A 15,977-nucleotide genomic window follows, 5' to 3' on the forward strand; every position below is an offset into this window, starting at 1 on the left:
TCTACTGCATTAGGGAGTGATGGGGGCCGAGGGATTGCCTGTCCAGCCACAGGGGACAGACCTGGACTACAAGCCGGCACAATTTTAAGCCTCCAGCTAATGAACTGGGAGGCAAGGGGTGACAGATTAAGCAGGCCTTCCCACTTCTGGGTCCTAAAAAACTGAGTGGACGTTCAGCAGATGTGTCTCCAAGGAATCTTCAGAACAGCGTGTGTTTTTCCTATGGTTGAGGTCAGACTTTTTAATTGTATGAAATAACATGGCGCTTTACAATCTGACAGCCCTGAGTCTGAATCCTGGCTCTGCCGCTTAAGTGTGACTTTGGGCAAGAGACCAAGCCTCCCTGGGCCTCACTTCCCTCATCAATACATGGTGTGAAAAGTGATTGCTATGAAGTTGACAAGGCCTAATCTATGTAAAGCACCTCGCACCAGCTTTGTATGCGCTGATACGAGCTCAGAAGATAGACTCTGTCCTAGAGGTACTAGAGGACGTTGGAGGATGTCCACATGCTAGAACACCATATCCTGGAGGCGAGGACTCCTGCGCATGCTTACCCCCAGGTTGCTTCTGCCCACTGCTAGGCGTGGGAGCCTTTCCTCCACACTAGGAGAGGAGAGGAGAGTGGACTGGGAGAGAAGTGGAGGATGGCAGGGCAGACGCAATAGCTCTGTGACCTGTGCAGCTGAGCATCTGCGTTCTGAAGGAGTTAGGAACTGATAAGACTGTCCCTAAGAGAACCCGGGGGACTCTGTACTGAGCAGCTGTCCCTCAGAACCCAGCTGGTAAAATGTGGCAAGAGCTGGGGCACAGCCAGAGTCTCCTGCTTCTATAAGGATTTCTGCAATTCTGCTACTCTGAAGCCTGGAAGCTTTGAAAGAAGCCGGGGTCAGCCCACCTAGCACGGATGTTGGCATCTGTTGGCAATGGTAATGCTTCTCTGATAGTCTTCAAGGGCCCTGGCCATGGGAGGATGGATGGGGAGCATGGGGAAGATGCCATCGAGGAGTAAAGCTGCCAGGCTGCCATGTGGACACAGGGAGGGTCCCTTAGGAGAGTCACAGAAATAACTGGGTGGGGTGGGGGGTGGTGCTGTGAAGGGCCTAGTTTCCAGAATAAAGTGGTTATGACTTCACCAACCATACATTGATTAATAAAGTAAGCGACTTTATTTTGTAGCAACAGGCTGGTGATGTTGGGGTCATCTGTGTGACATTATGAAATTGTGCAAATGCATGTTTTTAGCTGAACGAGGTCCAGCCATTTATTTATTTATCAATAATTTACTCAATCATTCTTTTAATAACACATGTTCTGAGCATCCTGTCGGTGCCAGGCCGGGTATTAGGTGTACAGGCTCCAACATACCAGAAGAAAGGAAGAAAAAAGAAAAAGGACAAAATCCCTTCCTCAGATTGACAATAGCAGATGCCTGGGGCCAGCAAAGGCTTCATTCTAAAAGTAAGTCACCCTGCTTACAAATGACTTCTGATCCAAAGGCACTCACCTTAAAATTACTTGGCCTAAGCTCGAAATAGATAATATTCCCAAGAGCATAACAAATGAATCTGAAACGATAGCATCTTTTAAACATTAAACAGAAAAGAACACTAGTTAACATTAATTGAACAGAATGTGAAGGGTATTAGCATAGATATCGTATTATTACATATATATTTATACATACACACACACACATAATCCTAGTAAGATCTGATGTTCCAAATGGCCCAGTCTGTATATTGAGTCACGTTGAAAGAGAACACAGACGGACATGGATGCTTTCAATGGTGTTAATGTTTATTGTGATGACATTTATTGTGTGCCAGACATTGTTCTGAGAGCTTTCCATGTGAAAAGTCATTAATCATTGGGAAATACTACCCCTATGAGGTAGGTAGTATTATTATTCCCATTTTACAAATGAGGACAGTAACGCACAGAAAAAGAGAGTAACTTGCGTAACATCACAAAGCCGGTAAGAATTTAAGCCCAGGAAACTGAGTTCCATGGTCTGTGCCTTAACGTGTCCCCCTTCCACTGTCACATCGCCTGATCGATCTGAATAATATGCATCTTTACCCTAGGAATTTTTAAAAGGTCTCGCTAAGGGTGTTAAACTAATCAGATTCCCAGAAATCCTCTCTAGACCTTGTTCCCTCTGCCTAAATTTCCATGTTCATAGGAGTGGCTGAATGAACACTGGCCCTGCTCACTGAGGTACTCCTGATTCTCACTGCTGTATTATACTTGTCCTCCATGGCCCCTTCCCCCTTCCTGTCCCTTCTGTCCCGTGCCTGCCATGAAGCTTTCTTTGCTAGGAGGGGAGGCCAGAACACCTACTGCTGCCTTCATGGTAGCCCCAGGCTCCTTCATAATTGCTGTACCCTCCAAGACCTGTGGACAGCCTCTGATGCTATTGGAAGAAAACACACAAAGGCCAACAGAAGTACAAGCTCTTGCCTTTTGCTCTGACCACTTTTCTTCAAAATTTATCACGGGAAATTTCTCATGAACAAATTCTCTTCTGCATTACATGTATGAATGTGTTGTTTATATACATATGTATATATAACTATATATGCACATATATAATTTTAAAATATAGGGGCGCCTGGGTGGCGCAGTCGGTTAAGCGTCCGACTTCAGCCAGGTCACGATCTCGCGGTCCGTGAGTTCGAGCCCCGCGTCGGGCTCTGGGCTGATGGCTCGGAGCCTGGAGCCTGTTTCCGATTCTGTGTCTCCCTCTCTCTCTGCCCCTCCCCCGTTCATGCTCTGTCTCTCTCTGTCCCAAAAATAAATAAACGTTGAAAAAAAAATTTTTTTTAAAAAAAATAAAAATAAAATATATGTTCTTAGGGGCGCCTGGGTGGTTCAGGCGGTTGGGCATCCGACTTCGGCTCAGGTCACAATCTCACAGTCCGTGAGTTCGAGCCCCGCGTCGGGCTCTGGGCTGATGGCTCAGAGCCTGGAGCCTGCTTCTGATTCTGTGTCTCCTTCTCTCTCTGCCCCTCCCCCATTCATGCTCTGTCTCTCTCTGTCTCAAAAATAAATAAAAAAACGTTAAAAAAATTTTTTTAAATATATGTTCTTAGGTGTGATAATGTCTTTGTAGTTATGTTTTTTGAAGGCTTGGAGGAAGTGATACTTGAAATGGACCTGGAAGAAAGAGTAAGAATTGGTGGGGAAGGTGGGAAGGAGGGAGGAAATATTTCTAGGGATGTCACAGGGAGGCCAGTTTATACTCAACAGGCTCCAGGGGATTTTCCTGTGGCTAGTGGAAAAGCTGCAAAAGACAGATGTGGGTTCAAACCCTGGGAAAGATTAGCAACAGCAGGGCTGCCCGGAGGGACAATGAGCTATCTCTGGGGTTCACGGGGAACCCTCTAGCCCACGTACACCCAGATAAGAGGAGACAATCAGCTCTCAGGGCTTTAACAGGAGAGCTTGAAACAACAGGGGAAGGGAGTGGGGGTTATGTCATCACTCATGTAGCAAACATTTTTGTGCTTAGCGCTGAGATGCTAGGGACACGGGGCTAAAAAAACAAGCCTGAAACTCAGGATGTCACAGACTAGGTACAAATCGGGATTCTGTAGCCTCCTTTGTAAATGATGACAATAATAATAATATATAGTCATATGATTTTTACATAGGTTCTATTCCTTCTGGGAATACAACTCTACTTTCTAACAATCACTGGAACATGAGCCCTGGGCTACAGCCAGTTTCCTGTTCCTCAGTGCTGATGGCCCCAGGCTCTCACGAACACCAAAGGACTGGTCACAGGAGCACAGGCACCCGCAAATAGAGAGTCACATCACCCACCGGGCTCTCACTGCCCCAAAGGGCAGATCTTTGGAATATCAAACCTATGTGATCTCATTGGGAGTTTTCCAGTAAGAGGAAGAATAATACTTTCTGAACAATGGAAGACACAAGAATATTGCAAAACAGACATTTAGAGGAAACAATGGCATTCGAGCTCCCGTCAGGGGGTGCCTCCACCAGCAGCTAGATGGGTGATGGTACACAAGTAACTTTCTGGGCTTCAGCTTCTTCACCTGTAAAAAAAAGGAGGGGTAGAATTCTACCTTTCTCCAGTAGGATAACACATGTGAAATGTTATGTGTAAATGTTACAGAGCTATATACATGGAAAGAGTAACATTTATTGATTTCCAGTCACCATGTATAATAAGATAACTGTTTGGACAGGACAAAGCTCCATCGCCATCCCTTCTGTGAAGAATTGTGTCTACCTGATCATTGTGTCAAGTTCGGTGCCTGGAACAGAGTAGGTGCTCAATAAATACTATTGAATGAATGGGTCAAGCCAAGTAGAGTTGCCACAGAGGGTGGGTTTAGGGATTAAAGGACCATGCTTCCCCCCACCCCCTGCCCCCAGCCTGAGCTGTTCAGCCCCTGTCTTCCTCTCCATCTTTCTCTTCATCCCCTTCATCGTCTCTGTGCCCCAGGCGGTCCTCACAGACAGCTATGTGCTCTCTATAGGAGCAGTCCCTGTGCTGTGGCACAGCACGGGGGCACCTGGGAGCCTTCCTGCGGTGAGGACAGCAGTGCAGCCCCCACTCCCTGCAGCTGCAGGGGGCCTGGGCTGCCCAGACGTAGGCGCCCACAGGCACCGCCAGCAACACAGCGCACAGGACCACTGTGATGTGCAGGAGGCGCTCCCGTCCCTCCAGCTCGCCATGGTCTCTGCCCGTCACAAAGACCACACACCGGCCCCTACGTGGGGGCTGGCCCCCCAGGCTGAGGCATGCCTCATACTTTGTGCTGGGAAGGAGGTCATCCACGGCGTACGTGTTGATCCCGGGGCCGATGTGGACCACCTCCTTCTTGAGTGTTTCATCTGATGCAATGTAGAGGGTGAACCATTTCTCCTCAGGGGTGTCAACCACCGCAAACCACTCCAGCAGAATCCCATGCACTGTCTGCTTGACGACCCTCAGGTCAACATAGGCATTGCCATCCGAGGGGAAAAAGGCAGAATGGGGCACAGACAGGGTCTGGGCAGGCTGGACTTGGAGGGAGATGACAAGGGTGCTCCTGCCGATGGAGTTGGAGGCCACACAGGTGTAATTACCCCTGTCCACCAGGTGGGCAGCAGGTATGACCAGCTCCGACAGAGCAGTATCTTCTGCAGTAGATGAGGTCAACACTGGGTGGGGAGAGAGCAAAACAGTTCCAATAGATATTTCTCTGACAGAAAGCTGGACAGCGTTCAGCAATGCTAATTATTATTATTTTTCTGAGCTGAAGGTGACGATTTATTAAGCATATGTTTGGTGCCAGGTGTTTGCCTCTCAGCACCCCTGTAAGGTAAGAACCCCATTTTTACACATAACAAGTTGAGGATTGGAGTGATTAAGCAACTTGCCCCTTGTGAGAAATGATCAGAGGCAGTGACTGATCTGGAACCTTGCTCTTCTGCCTACGGAGACCACATTGTCAACTTCACTAGCTGCTCCCACCAAACTACCAGAAGCCTCACTGAGCCAACATCATGGTTTCTGGGAGATCTCTCGCCACCGTGTGATACTGTGAGCTTCAAGAAGGGTCTTTTTTGCCTGCCAGGTATAGAGAGGCTCAGAGTCTGGAGCCAAATGCCTGGGTTCTATCCCTTAATAAGTATATGGTCCTGGACAAGTTGCTAAGATTCTCTTGGCTTCAATTTTCTCATCAGTAAAATGGGATGATAATAGTATCCTTTATGTAGGTTTGATACTAAGTGCTTAGTGCTAGCTGTTGTTATTACTGAGAGGATACATATAATATGGTACCAAAGAAACTGACTTCAAAGCATTAAAAAAGACATGCATGCATCTCACGGCTCTTAAAAAGGCTACAACAATAAATCCTACATTTCTCCTTCATTGGTATTTAACCTCAAGCCAATAAGATGTGATCAAAATGATGGGAAAAAATCAACAGTTCAGTTAGTTAGGTATTTTTTAATCTTCCAGTGGTTTTTCACTATGCACAACAAATATCTGGATAACTGACTATATTTCTCAAGTTTTACTCAGATATTTCTAGTTGTCTTCTAGACTTCAGGATATCCCTACGGAAGCCACCTCTGGCCTGTGATATGTCCCAGTGCTGCAGGGTAGCATTAAAGGTGATTCCATCTAATGTATGAAAGCAGACCATAGAATTTCAGAAAATGAGAGGCATGTTTGAATCCCAGTTGTGAGGCCCATGGAGGTCACTTCCTCATCCAGGGTCCCAGTAGTACAACTTTAAGCCGATAAGGTCTGAACAACACAGTGGTGGGAAATGTAAAATTCAGTCTATATGTAGGAATTTCCAACCTTGCCCAATGGTAAGAATTAGTTGGGGAAAGAAAGAGGGGAGAAGAGGGAACTCTTGTTAATTTACATTATTCTTAGGTCCTCCCCTGGACACAGTAAATCTGAATCTCCAGGGAAGGAGCCTGGAAATCTTATTTCAAACAAATACCCCAGATAAGTCTGCTCCAGCAAATTTAAGAAATAAGTAATGGTCTCTAAAATGAGTCCTAGTCAGAACTTCTATGATTTAAAAATACATAGTATCGTATTTTGCATCTAGAAGACTCTCAGAGAATATATTTGTTCATGTATAATTTTATAATATTTATATACTATGTTAAGCCAGCTCCAATACATTATATTTACATATATACATGTATATCCTATAGGGATCTGTATGCAATCACTTAAAATCATGCCAATAGTGGAACTATATCTTGGAAACTTTCCTGTTGTGGTGAGTATAATTTAAGGCTATCCCAATCTTCCCCACACCTTTATTTCATGATTGACCCAGTTTAGAACCTCTCTACTGAGGATAGGGTTGCTGTAGACCTCAGTCTTCCCCAAGACACATTGAGAGGGTCCATGTGGCTTACCATCAAATTCTCTCCACATGCTCAGAGGATAAGTCCATACAATGGTTGGTGAGGGACTGGCCCGTGCCAGGCATCTCAGGGTCACATTCTGTCCCATCTGGATGGTGACACTGACATTGGAGGTTGAGATCTGTGGTTTCATGCAAACACTGAGCTCAGTTTCATGAAAAAGCTGCCCTGCTTTGGAGAGAGGGTGTTGGCACACCAGGTAGGAATTCACCAGGATGACCGGGATGCTGTTGGACTTTACAAATTGAACAAGTCCCCTCAGGCGACAGTCACATAGCCAAGGGTTGTCGTGCAGTGCCAGCACCAAACTGGAGTGAATCCTGGCTCCGCAGCCAGGCTGATGGGGTTTCTGGTAGGCCAGCCAGTTCGAGAAGACGCCCTTGGATACAACTGTAAGCCTATTGGAGGATAGGTCAAGGTAGGTCAGACTGACCAAGAACTGAAGAGCCAGCTCAGGGAGCACGTCAATCCTGTTGTGTTTGAGATCCAAGACCCTCAGAAGAGGGGTGGCTTGGAATGCTGTCCATGGCACTGAACGAAGTTTGTTCCCCTCCAGTCTCAGCTCTTTCAGTTCTGACAGGTGCTCCAGGGCTCCTAGGTGTATCACAGTGATGTTGTTAAAATTAAGCCAAAGGTATTCCAACGTGCTCATGTTGATGAAGGACCCTTGGGGCAGTTCGAATAAGGGTGAATTTTCAATTCTCAACCGCTTTAACTCTTCAGGAAGTTTCCTTGGGATCATTCCCAAAGAGGTAGACATGCACTGCAGAGCCCTGTACAAGAAACCACAAAATCTTTAAGATGAACATCAGGGAAGTGAGATCAGGTTTATTCTGGCGTTAGATGTATGAATTAGAAGAAAAAATATATATGCTATTCACTTGAAATAAAAGAGACCCATTTTGGTAAAAGTGCACAATTCTCCAAAGTTCAGCACCAACTAGACATTTGCTGATTTCCTGCCAAATCTAGGCCTGTTCCCACTCCACAACTTCCCCCAAATAAAACCCATCCCTTACAACCTTCTGGCATCTTGTTAGCACAGCGCACCTGCCGAAACTGTCCTCTGAGCAGGTACATCCTGGTAGACAGGATGGCTGAGCTGCATGTGAATCCAGAAAGACCAGAACTAGCAGGCAATAGTGAGAAACTGAAGCCATATTCCTCTGTAAGAAACTACCTTGCAAGTTTTGAGTAAGTATAGTCCAAGCTTCCGAGTGGCAAATCCTATTATTGGTAATCCATGGTGATGTAGGTCAGCACAGCAGTGGCAAAGTCCCTGGATGCTCTGAGGTCTGTTATGGCCCAGATCACAAGCTCAATAAGAACTCATGAAGAGAGGGCTATGTGTCTTAACTAAGGTCACAAAATTTATCCTTTTTCTAGTTCTCAAGTCTAGAAAGCAAACTCTAAGCCAGTTGTCCTATTCAGCACTGATACTGTCTTCCCTCAGTTTCTTACAAAAAAAGGATCCAAGAAACCAGCAAGTAATACTATCTTGAGCACTATGGTTCAAGTTATTTGGCCAGAATCCATCCAATACTTCATCACAATTGGCTCCTGAAAGCTAGAATTTTCAACAACTCTCTAGAAGTGAATGCATGGTGGGTAACAAAGATGTGACCACTCCATCTCTGGCTTCTCTCCACACCTGGAGTGATGGATTCATTCCTCTACTGTATTAAGGCAGCTGTTCTTGCCACTTGGATGACCAGAGTCAGAGAAGCATCATGATGCAGAGGTTAAACCACAAGATTGTGTTTTCTGATTAAACCAAAGTGTGTTTCTTATCCTGGATCCTGAATGCTGTGTATGTCACATGATAAAGGCTTACATTTTAAGGTGAGATATATGTGATTTGGGGTACTTCGTCACTCTGTAATCATTCAACAAATATTGGCCATGTGCTCTAAACCACACAATTTCTAGGTGTCAGGAATTCACTGGTGGACAAAACTTCATAGACCCTGTGGGGTCTTCTCTCTAGCTTATGCTTCCTTGTCTTGAGATCTTTGGAAAGTCACTAAGCTCCATGAATCTCAGTTTCTCCTCTGAAAAATAGGGAAATTAATAAACACGTCATAACATTTCTAGGAAAATTTGAGGTTATATAGAATAAAGTACCTAACATACAGTAGATATACTGATTCCCTTCCCACACCAACAGACTCTTGAAAAGCAGAAAAGTCTACTTCCCTATTACTTGGGGTATTTCCTGGTGAATATTGAAATTCCATGAGTTCCCTTAAGACTCATGATATACATCATACCCTACAAAAGGCCTCAAGGAAGAAAATCCGCTTAGCAGTTAACCAGTGAGGGGGGAAATGGGTCACCAACTAAGCTGATTACCCTCCAGGCTTTCTATCCAAGCCAGATATATTTGCTTGAGTTTTTTGTCTAGCTCTACAATCTGGATAGATCTCTGAAGTTCCTCTCAAGGTAGAAATCAAAACAAAGAGAGTGAAATGGGTGCAAAACTTGTGCTAGACATGGAGATGTGCTGCCTAGAGCCCCTTCAAGGAATAAGTCGATGCTCAGCTGCAAGGATTGCTTGCATGAGGTCATGCCCTTCCCAAAGCAAACCACATATAGCAACTGAGGGTGGGGTGCCCAAGGGCCCGGCCAGTTTGGCCTGATGGCAGACAATTCTGATTCTCACTCCAGAGAACTTGTACCAGGTTGGCCAAGATTTTTTCAAGCTTGCTTTTTGAAAAAAAAAAAAAAAATGTGATTCAATTCACTGCATCACAACCCACTAGTGAATTCTTTTCTCACCTCAAAATGTAAGGGCCTAAAGAAATCTTCATCCCCCACAATTTCTTCCCTGTTCATCCCATGCTATCCTCTTCAAATGAATCCAGCTGAACCTAACTTTCCAGTGGTTTGATGAAAGCTTGAGAAGAGTATCCCCTGGCATGTCATTTCTGGACTCATGCAGGCCACTTCTGCACTGCTCCTTCTCCTCTCCTGACCCCTTCATCTCCTGGTTTCCTTATTTGGCATATGGGCACAGGGAACACCTATGTTTTCAGTTAAGGCAAGAGACTGGGGCAATTAAAGCTGGGTTATGTCATTTACCTTAAATAACTAGTGGTTAAGTGGTGTTCCTAAAACTCAAGAGAATTAACCACAAGGGGAAGGAGTTTGAGAATATGACACCCTCAGCTCCCTTCCAGTAGGATGTGTTCAGGAACTTGGCTGTTAGAATTATTAGTAGAGATAGTCATGAGAGAAGAGACATTCCGTTTATGAAATAATTAGATATAAATAGCCTCTGTGTGGTGGCTCCCTGGCTAGTCTTAATAGAACCTTAATAAGAGAGTTTTCTATCTATTCATTTGGAAAATGGCACCCTGATGTTAGTAGAACTTTGGGATGGCTCAGACAGAGAACTAGGTGACATATCCAGAAGCAGACATGCTGTTTTCCCTCTTTTCAAGCTAGTGCTCTCTCTCAGTCTTCCATCTGCTGCCAACCCCATCTGAGATGTCTTCCTGGCTACCCATGCTAATGGCATGTCTGTGATGGACATACAAATGACTACATTCCCAAGCTCCCTTGAATAGGTGGGCTTTCCAACTAAAATTCTGGTTAATGGCATTTTAGAGGAAATAATGTTTTAAAAGCCCCTACATGATTCTCCAGCTTCTTTTCTCCCTTGTTACAGCAAGTGTTAACATTCCAGGTGGTGGAGTCTTCATTAGCCTGGGCCCCTGAGTGAATAAATGGAGCAGAGCCTACCCTCCATCCACATTTACCACGACTGAGGAGACTCTGTAAAGGCAGGGATAAACCTTTCTATATTAAGCCACTGAAATTTGGGAATTGTTAGCATAGCATAAGCCTAACCTATCCTGACTACAATACCTTTGCAATCAAATAACATGTTCAAGTACTCTTAAGTTTGTTTTTGTCTCCACTGGACTATATGATAGTTAAAGCAAACATTTCCAGCTCTAGGATCTTTAAAGGCACCGGTCACTGAGTAATTTCAATACCCTACATCAACTTTCTAGGATACAATTTCTGTTACTTGCCTTTTATACCTTGCAACTTACACATGCTACTTGAGATAAGTGGCATTGGACATACGCCCTGCTTAGGTTAAAAGAAATATAATTATGTTGTAGTTAGAAAAAGACATGATGGAGATGCCACAATCTCATTCAACCTCCAAACAAGGCTTCCAAGGACATCATGCTGTGGGACCACCCTGGTGTAGGTTGGTCTTCATCACTGGGAGACAAGAAATTATTTTCCCTGCCCTCTAAAAGGTTTTCAGGGACCAACTTATACTAATCAGACTCATATACCAAAAGATCAATATATAAACCAGACATCATTTTATTTTTTAGAGCAGGAATTAATTTTTTTCCAGTTACGTGAATATTTATGAGCATAATCCAGGATAGTTCTCCTCTACAAGAACAAACCAGGGGAGACAGAACACACAAAGGAAGACTGACAAGATGGAAATTGGGAGGCTGACTATCTTTGGAGTCATTCCATCCAGACCCACTAAAGCAGGTCTTAATGAATTATTGAAAAGTTTGAATTCTCTCTCTCTCTCTCTCTCTCTCTCTCTCTCTCACACACACACACACACACACACACACACACACACACACTCACATGATGTTGAATAAATACTAACAAATTCTTGCTTTCAAGTTCCTGAATTTTCTTCAAGCAAGGTTTAATAAAACTGACTGGATGTTTATTGTCTTTGGGCCATTAATTTTTCAATCTTAATTGGCTCAGCCAATCATTTAGAGAAAACATCTTAATCATTTCAATAGATGGCTGCTTTCATCCACTTAATTTGTTCTGATTTGGGGAGTGCCTATCAATCTCATATATCAAACAATCAGAATTGAGTCTTGGGTCTCAATAGCAGAAATGTCTTAATGAATCTACGTTGGGGTTTGGAAAGCTACTGCCTGAGAGCCAAATCCAGCCTGCCACTTGTTTTTGTAAATAACATTTTATTGGAACACATCCATGCCCATAACTTACATATTGTCTGTGGCTGCTTTCACACTCCATCAGAAGAGCTGAGTAGTAGTGACAGAGCCTAAAATATTTACTATCTGGCTTTCTTTACAGAATATGTTTGTTGACCCATGCTGTAGACAATGGTTTTGTCATCTTCCAACCAAATAATTTCTCTTACCAATGGCTATGGCCCATAAGTTATAGTCAGATGTACCCTCCGAGTGATGGGCAGAAAATATCCACATATGGAAATTCCATACTCATGTGTACTGGTGGTCTTATGGTTCCTACAGTTTTCAATGACTTGAAAAAATCCATTCCCGTAATGAACTTGCTGTAGATCATGTTGTAGAGATCAACCCTGAATAGTGACCTTCAGCTTGGCCAGAAAGTTATCAAAGACTTAGATCCTCCAAGAAAATTGATCACTACCCCCTACAAATCAGTCAACTCTTTGGGCTTCAGTTTTTTCATCTTTAAAATCAAGCAGCTCATCCTCCATAATGGGTTGTTGTAAAAATCAAATAAGAGAAGGCAAGGAAATATGTTGTAAGGTCAGATGTTGTAAGGTCTTTTGTAAATGTGAGAGGGAGTACAGTAACTTCAGGCGATACCAGCAGGATAGTTCCCTGGGATTGCTTGCTGTACCCAAATTTTCTCCGTTGTTGTCTAACGGCCTTGGCACCAAACACCCTGAATGCTCCCCTTATGAAAGCCTGGACTTTTAGACAAGACACAACATTGACCCTTCTGCTGGAAACATTCATCTTCACCTGTTCACAGAGGTGTCTCAGAGGCTTCCCAACTTGAAGCAAACTGAACAGGAATCCCACCTTGAAGTGGCCTACTGAGTAACTGGGAAAGCCCTGAGACACCCTCAGGAATGCAGGTAATGTCAGTAATCCTAACAAAGACTGCTACATGGGAACAGAGGTGAGCTGTGTGCCAGACAGCATTGGGTGTACTGTGTCGCCCACCATGGAGGGTCTCTCAGATTCCTCCAGCCTGACATCTGAGAATAAATGAGCAGTGGTCTCTTGGGCATCATCCAAATCAAATTTATTGCAATTCACTGAATTTATTGAAATCGAATGATTATCTCTAGGCAGAATGGCACCCAGAAAAAAAATGTTAGAATCCCTAAGTGTACACAGTGAGGGTACAGCGTGGGTCTGTGTGTGTGTGTGACTATACAAATTTGGCTAATGCATCAAGGGACTGCGTGTGTGAGTGCCTATGAGTTAGCATAAATGTAATCAAGATGCAGAAGAGGGGCATGGTAAGGACTGTCAACCCTGGAACCAACTGCCTGATCTTGACTCCAGAACTGCCACCTTCTAGTTGTGTGTACATTGTGGGCAATATAGTGGATTAGATCACTGCTCGGCAAACTATTTCCTGCCCCCCATCACCTCCCTGGCAGAGCTGTCCTTTGATGCCACATGAAAGTTGGGTTTGGCCATGGGACTTGGCTTTGGCAGAGAGAATATGGGCAGAAATGGCAATGTGCCAGCTCTAAAGCCAAGCACTTAAGAGACATTGCCTATTTTTGTTCATTCCTCTGATATCATCTGACCTCTCTGAGAAAGACTGCCCCAAGTAACCATTGACCCTTCATCCTGGGCCCCAAATAGAACTCATGAAGCAGAGACACCCTTGTCAACCCACAGACCTGTAGGTTGGGTGAAAATAGTGCCTGTTGCTACATACCCCTGAGATTTTGCTTTTATTTGTTACATGGGAAAAACTGACTGATAGAAGCAAGTCGGTTAATCCCCGTTTCTTCTCCAGGAAAATGGGAGGGCCTTCTGCAAAGGGTTGTTATAAGAATTAAACAAGTCAGTGTATGTAAAGCACTTAGAACACTTCCTGGCACATAGTAAGTGCTTAATAAGTGTTAGCTGCTGTCACTGTGTGCACACGTATGAGTAAGCAGGAACCCAAGTGGGCAAGAGTGGGTGAGTGTGAGCTCAGGTGTCAGAGTGAGCAGGTGAGAGTGGAAGACAGAAAGTGGACGTGGCAGGTGTGTGGGCACCTGGAGGGGAGCACCCCCCTCAGCAGAAGTACTCATTGATCCGTCTGCTCCCCCTGCCCACCAAGACCTGAGAGTCCAGGCTGGAACGGGCCGAGAGGAGCCTGTCGGCCTCACTGAGGCTGTGCTGGGACAGCTCCTCAGAGCCATCCTCGCTGTGGCCCAGCCTCTCCAGGTTGACGTAGGCCTCGGCGGAGCCCCCAGAACGGCACTTCCGGCAGCGCCTTCGCAGAGCACCACAGCAGACAAGCAGGGTGAGGGGCAGGGCGATGACAACAGCCACGCTGATCACCACCACATTGATGAGCCGCTGGGTGGCCTCGGCGTCTACCACCTCGTCCGTGGAGAAGATGACACACTGCTCCTTCTGGGGCACCAGGTCCCGCACACAGACACACGCCACGTACTTGGTCTTGGGCACCAGCCCACGGATGGTGATGCTGGTCTTTCCAGGCGGCACAACCACCCTCCGCATGCTGCGCTGCCCAAAGACAGCATAGAGGACACTGAAGGTAGTTATGCTCCCAGCCTGGGGGGCCTTCCACACCAAGGTCACACTCTGGTAAGTGTCTCCCACCACCTTGAGAGACCTCACCATCTGGGTCTCCTGGCGTCCTGCCTGCCCGTTCGAGCGTTCTCCTGGGATCCCCATCTGGAAGTGCTGGAGGGTCAGCTCCTCCTTCATGTTGGACACAGGGGGCCCAGTGGCCAGGACAGCAGGTCCAGGAATGTCAGGGACATGCCTGGCCAGCATCTTGTTGTACGCGGCAGCTTCCACCCCCTCACCTGTCCTTGCCCACAGTGACCCTGGGCTCCCACCGTGTTCTGTGGAAGCCTGGGGCTCAGTGACGGCCAGGGAGATGACAGTCTCATAGACTCCCAGGAAGTTCTTGGCCTGGCAGATGTAGTCTCCTGAGTCAAGGTGGGACACAGCAGGCAGGCCCAGCAGCGTCCAACTCGTGCCATCGCTGGCAACTTCCTGGTGCACTGAGGGGAAAGAAGCATAAAGCAGGAAAATGAGTGGGCCCATCTGCCCCAAGCTTCCTCCTAGGGTCAAGTTCACGGCCCCTGGACTGTGCATGCTCTTGTATACATAGGAGACCTTGTCATCCTGAGAAACCACTGGGAGTTACTCAACTTTTCTTAGACTAGCCAAGGGGATCAAGATCACCTGGGCTCAAATCTGGGGAGACCTAGGCTCAGGCTGAGTCTCAGGATGATCTGCCTTCTAAATCTGTATTCTTCAGGGCCCTGGAATCCTATAGAATGGACTCCTTAGGGAAGCAGGCTGTGCTCTGTGGGGGAAGGTGGGTCAGGGTGAACACGAGACAGAGCCCTAGCCGGAAGCACATTGCCACCCTGCCCAGACACACTGCCACCTCCATCAGAGTGTCTTCGACTTTGTGTTTTACATAATGAAGCTCCTTATACAATGTTTGTTTGTCAATTGATTTCAAACCCACAATCCCAGAGCAACACTCGCCAGCCTAGTTGAAGGAGACCCCGAAGGGAGCTGCGAGGACATGCGGTTTTCTGGTCATGCACTAAGAAACGATCCCTCCTCAACCCCTTGCCTGCACGCAGGTAGGCTGTGACTCTGGTAAACCCCACCATCCTGTACCAGAGATGAACCATCTCTGTCTACACAGCAAAAATAACATGGGAGGCTGTGTGCTGTAGGCCAAGCTTTTAGCGTCTCAGAGTCTGTTGACTTACAAAACAAAAAGGATAACCAGGTTGTTCTTTAAAGTTCAGTGACATTATGCACATAATGTACTCAACACCTAAGGAGCTCAGTAGATGGTAACTCATATTATTAATCACTCTTAGTGAAACTGGCTTAACATTCACAACTTGGAAACTTACCATAAATATCAAATACACTAAGAGTATCTTCCACCAAAATGGCAGCATTTTGTTCCTCCCAGGGTGGGCCCTGATCAGTGTCTTCTAGAATATGTAGGGCAGGTTGACAGCTATTGTCATCATGGAAGCCACTGTCCCATGTTCTGTCTGGGCAGAGCCTGTC

General features: G+C 45.7%; 2 protein-coding genes across 6 annotated transcripts in view; both read right to left on the reverse strand.

The window, feature by feature from the left end:
• Positions 1 to 4,149: 4,149 nt before the first annotated feature.
• On the reverse strand, positions 4,150 to 12,199 carry LRIT2 (leucine rich repeat, Ig-like and transmembrane domains 2). 4 transcript variants are annotated; one of them, XM_086680164.1, is made up of 3 exons: positions 12,095 to 12,199; positions 6,910 to 7,691; positions 4,150 to 5,178 (listed from the first exon to the last, which is right to left on the reverse strand). In XM_086680164.1, exons 1-3 carry the CDS (start codon positions 12,109 to 12,111, stop codon positions 4,418 to 4,420), a joined length of 1,560 nt encoding a protein of 519 aa, XP_086536290.1. In that variant the 5' UTR covers positions 12,112 to 12,199; the 3' UTR covers positions 4,150 to 4,417. The 4 variants fall into 4 exon arrangements, with proteins under 4 accessions (XP_086536290.1, XP_086536291.1, XP_025774162.1 ...); XM_086680165.1 differs by lacking the exon at positions 12,095 to 12,199 and adding an exon at positions 11,938 to 12,051; XM_025918377.2 differs by lacking the exon at positions 12,095 to 12,199 and adding an exon at positions 7,969 to 8,116.
• Positions 11,242 to 15,977, reverse strand: part of LRIT1 (leucine rich repeat, Ig-like and transmembrane domains 1) — a 53,591-nt gene continuing 48,855 nt past the window's right edge. For both annotated transcript variants that reach the window (XM_086680163.1, XM_025918295.2), the window contains one exon: positions 11,242 to 14,935. In XM_086680163.1, coding sequence (XP_086536289.1) covers positions 13,971 to 14,935 — 965 coding nt within the window. In that variant the 3' untranslated portion in view covers positions 11,242 to 13,970. The remainder of the gene's footprint in view (positions 14,936 to 15,977) is intronic.

This window comes from Puma concolor, chromosome D2, assembly GCF_028749965.1.
Source record: "Puma concolor isolate L17-30 chromosome D2, mPumCon1.1.hap2, whole genome shotgun sequence".
Lineage (NCBI taxonomy): Eukaryota > Metazoa > Chordata > Mammalia > Carnivora > Felidae > Puma > Puma concolor.

Excerpts from the sequence above, each read along its gene's own strand:
- LRIT2 (XM_025918377.2), bottom strand. The coding sequence starts at position 8,078 with ATGGCTTCAGTTTCTCACTATTGCCTGCTAGTTCTGGTCTTTCTGGAT. Across the intron at positions 7,692-7,968 it reads TCAGAGGACAGTTTCGGCAG|GGCTCTGCAGTGCATGTCTA; the intron begins GTGCGCTGTGCT and ends TTTCTTGTACAG. Across the intron at positions 5,179-6,909 it reads CATGTGGAGAGAATTTGATG|TGTTGACCTCATCTACTGCA; the intron begins GTAAGCCACATG and ends CTCCCCACCCAG.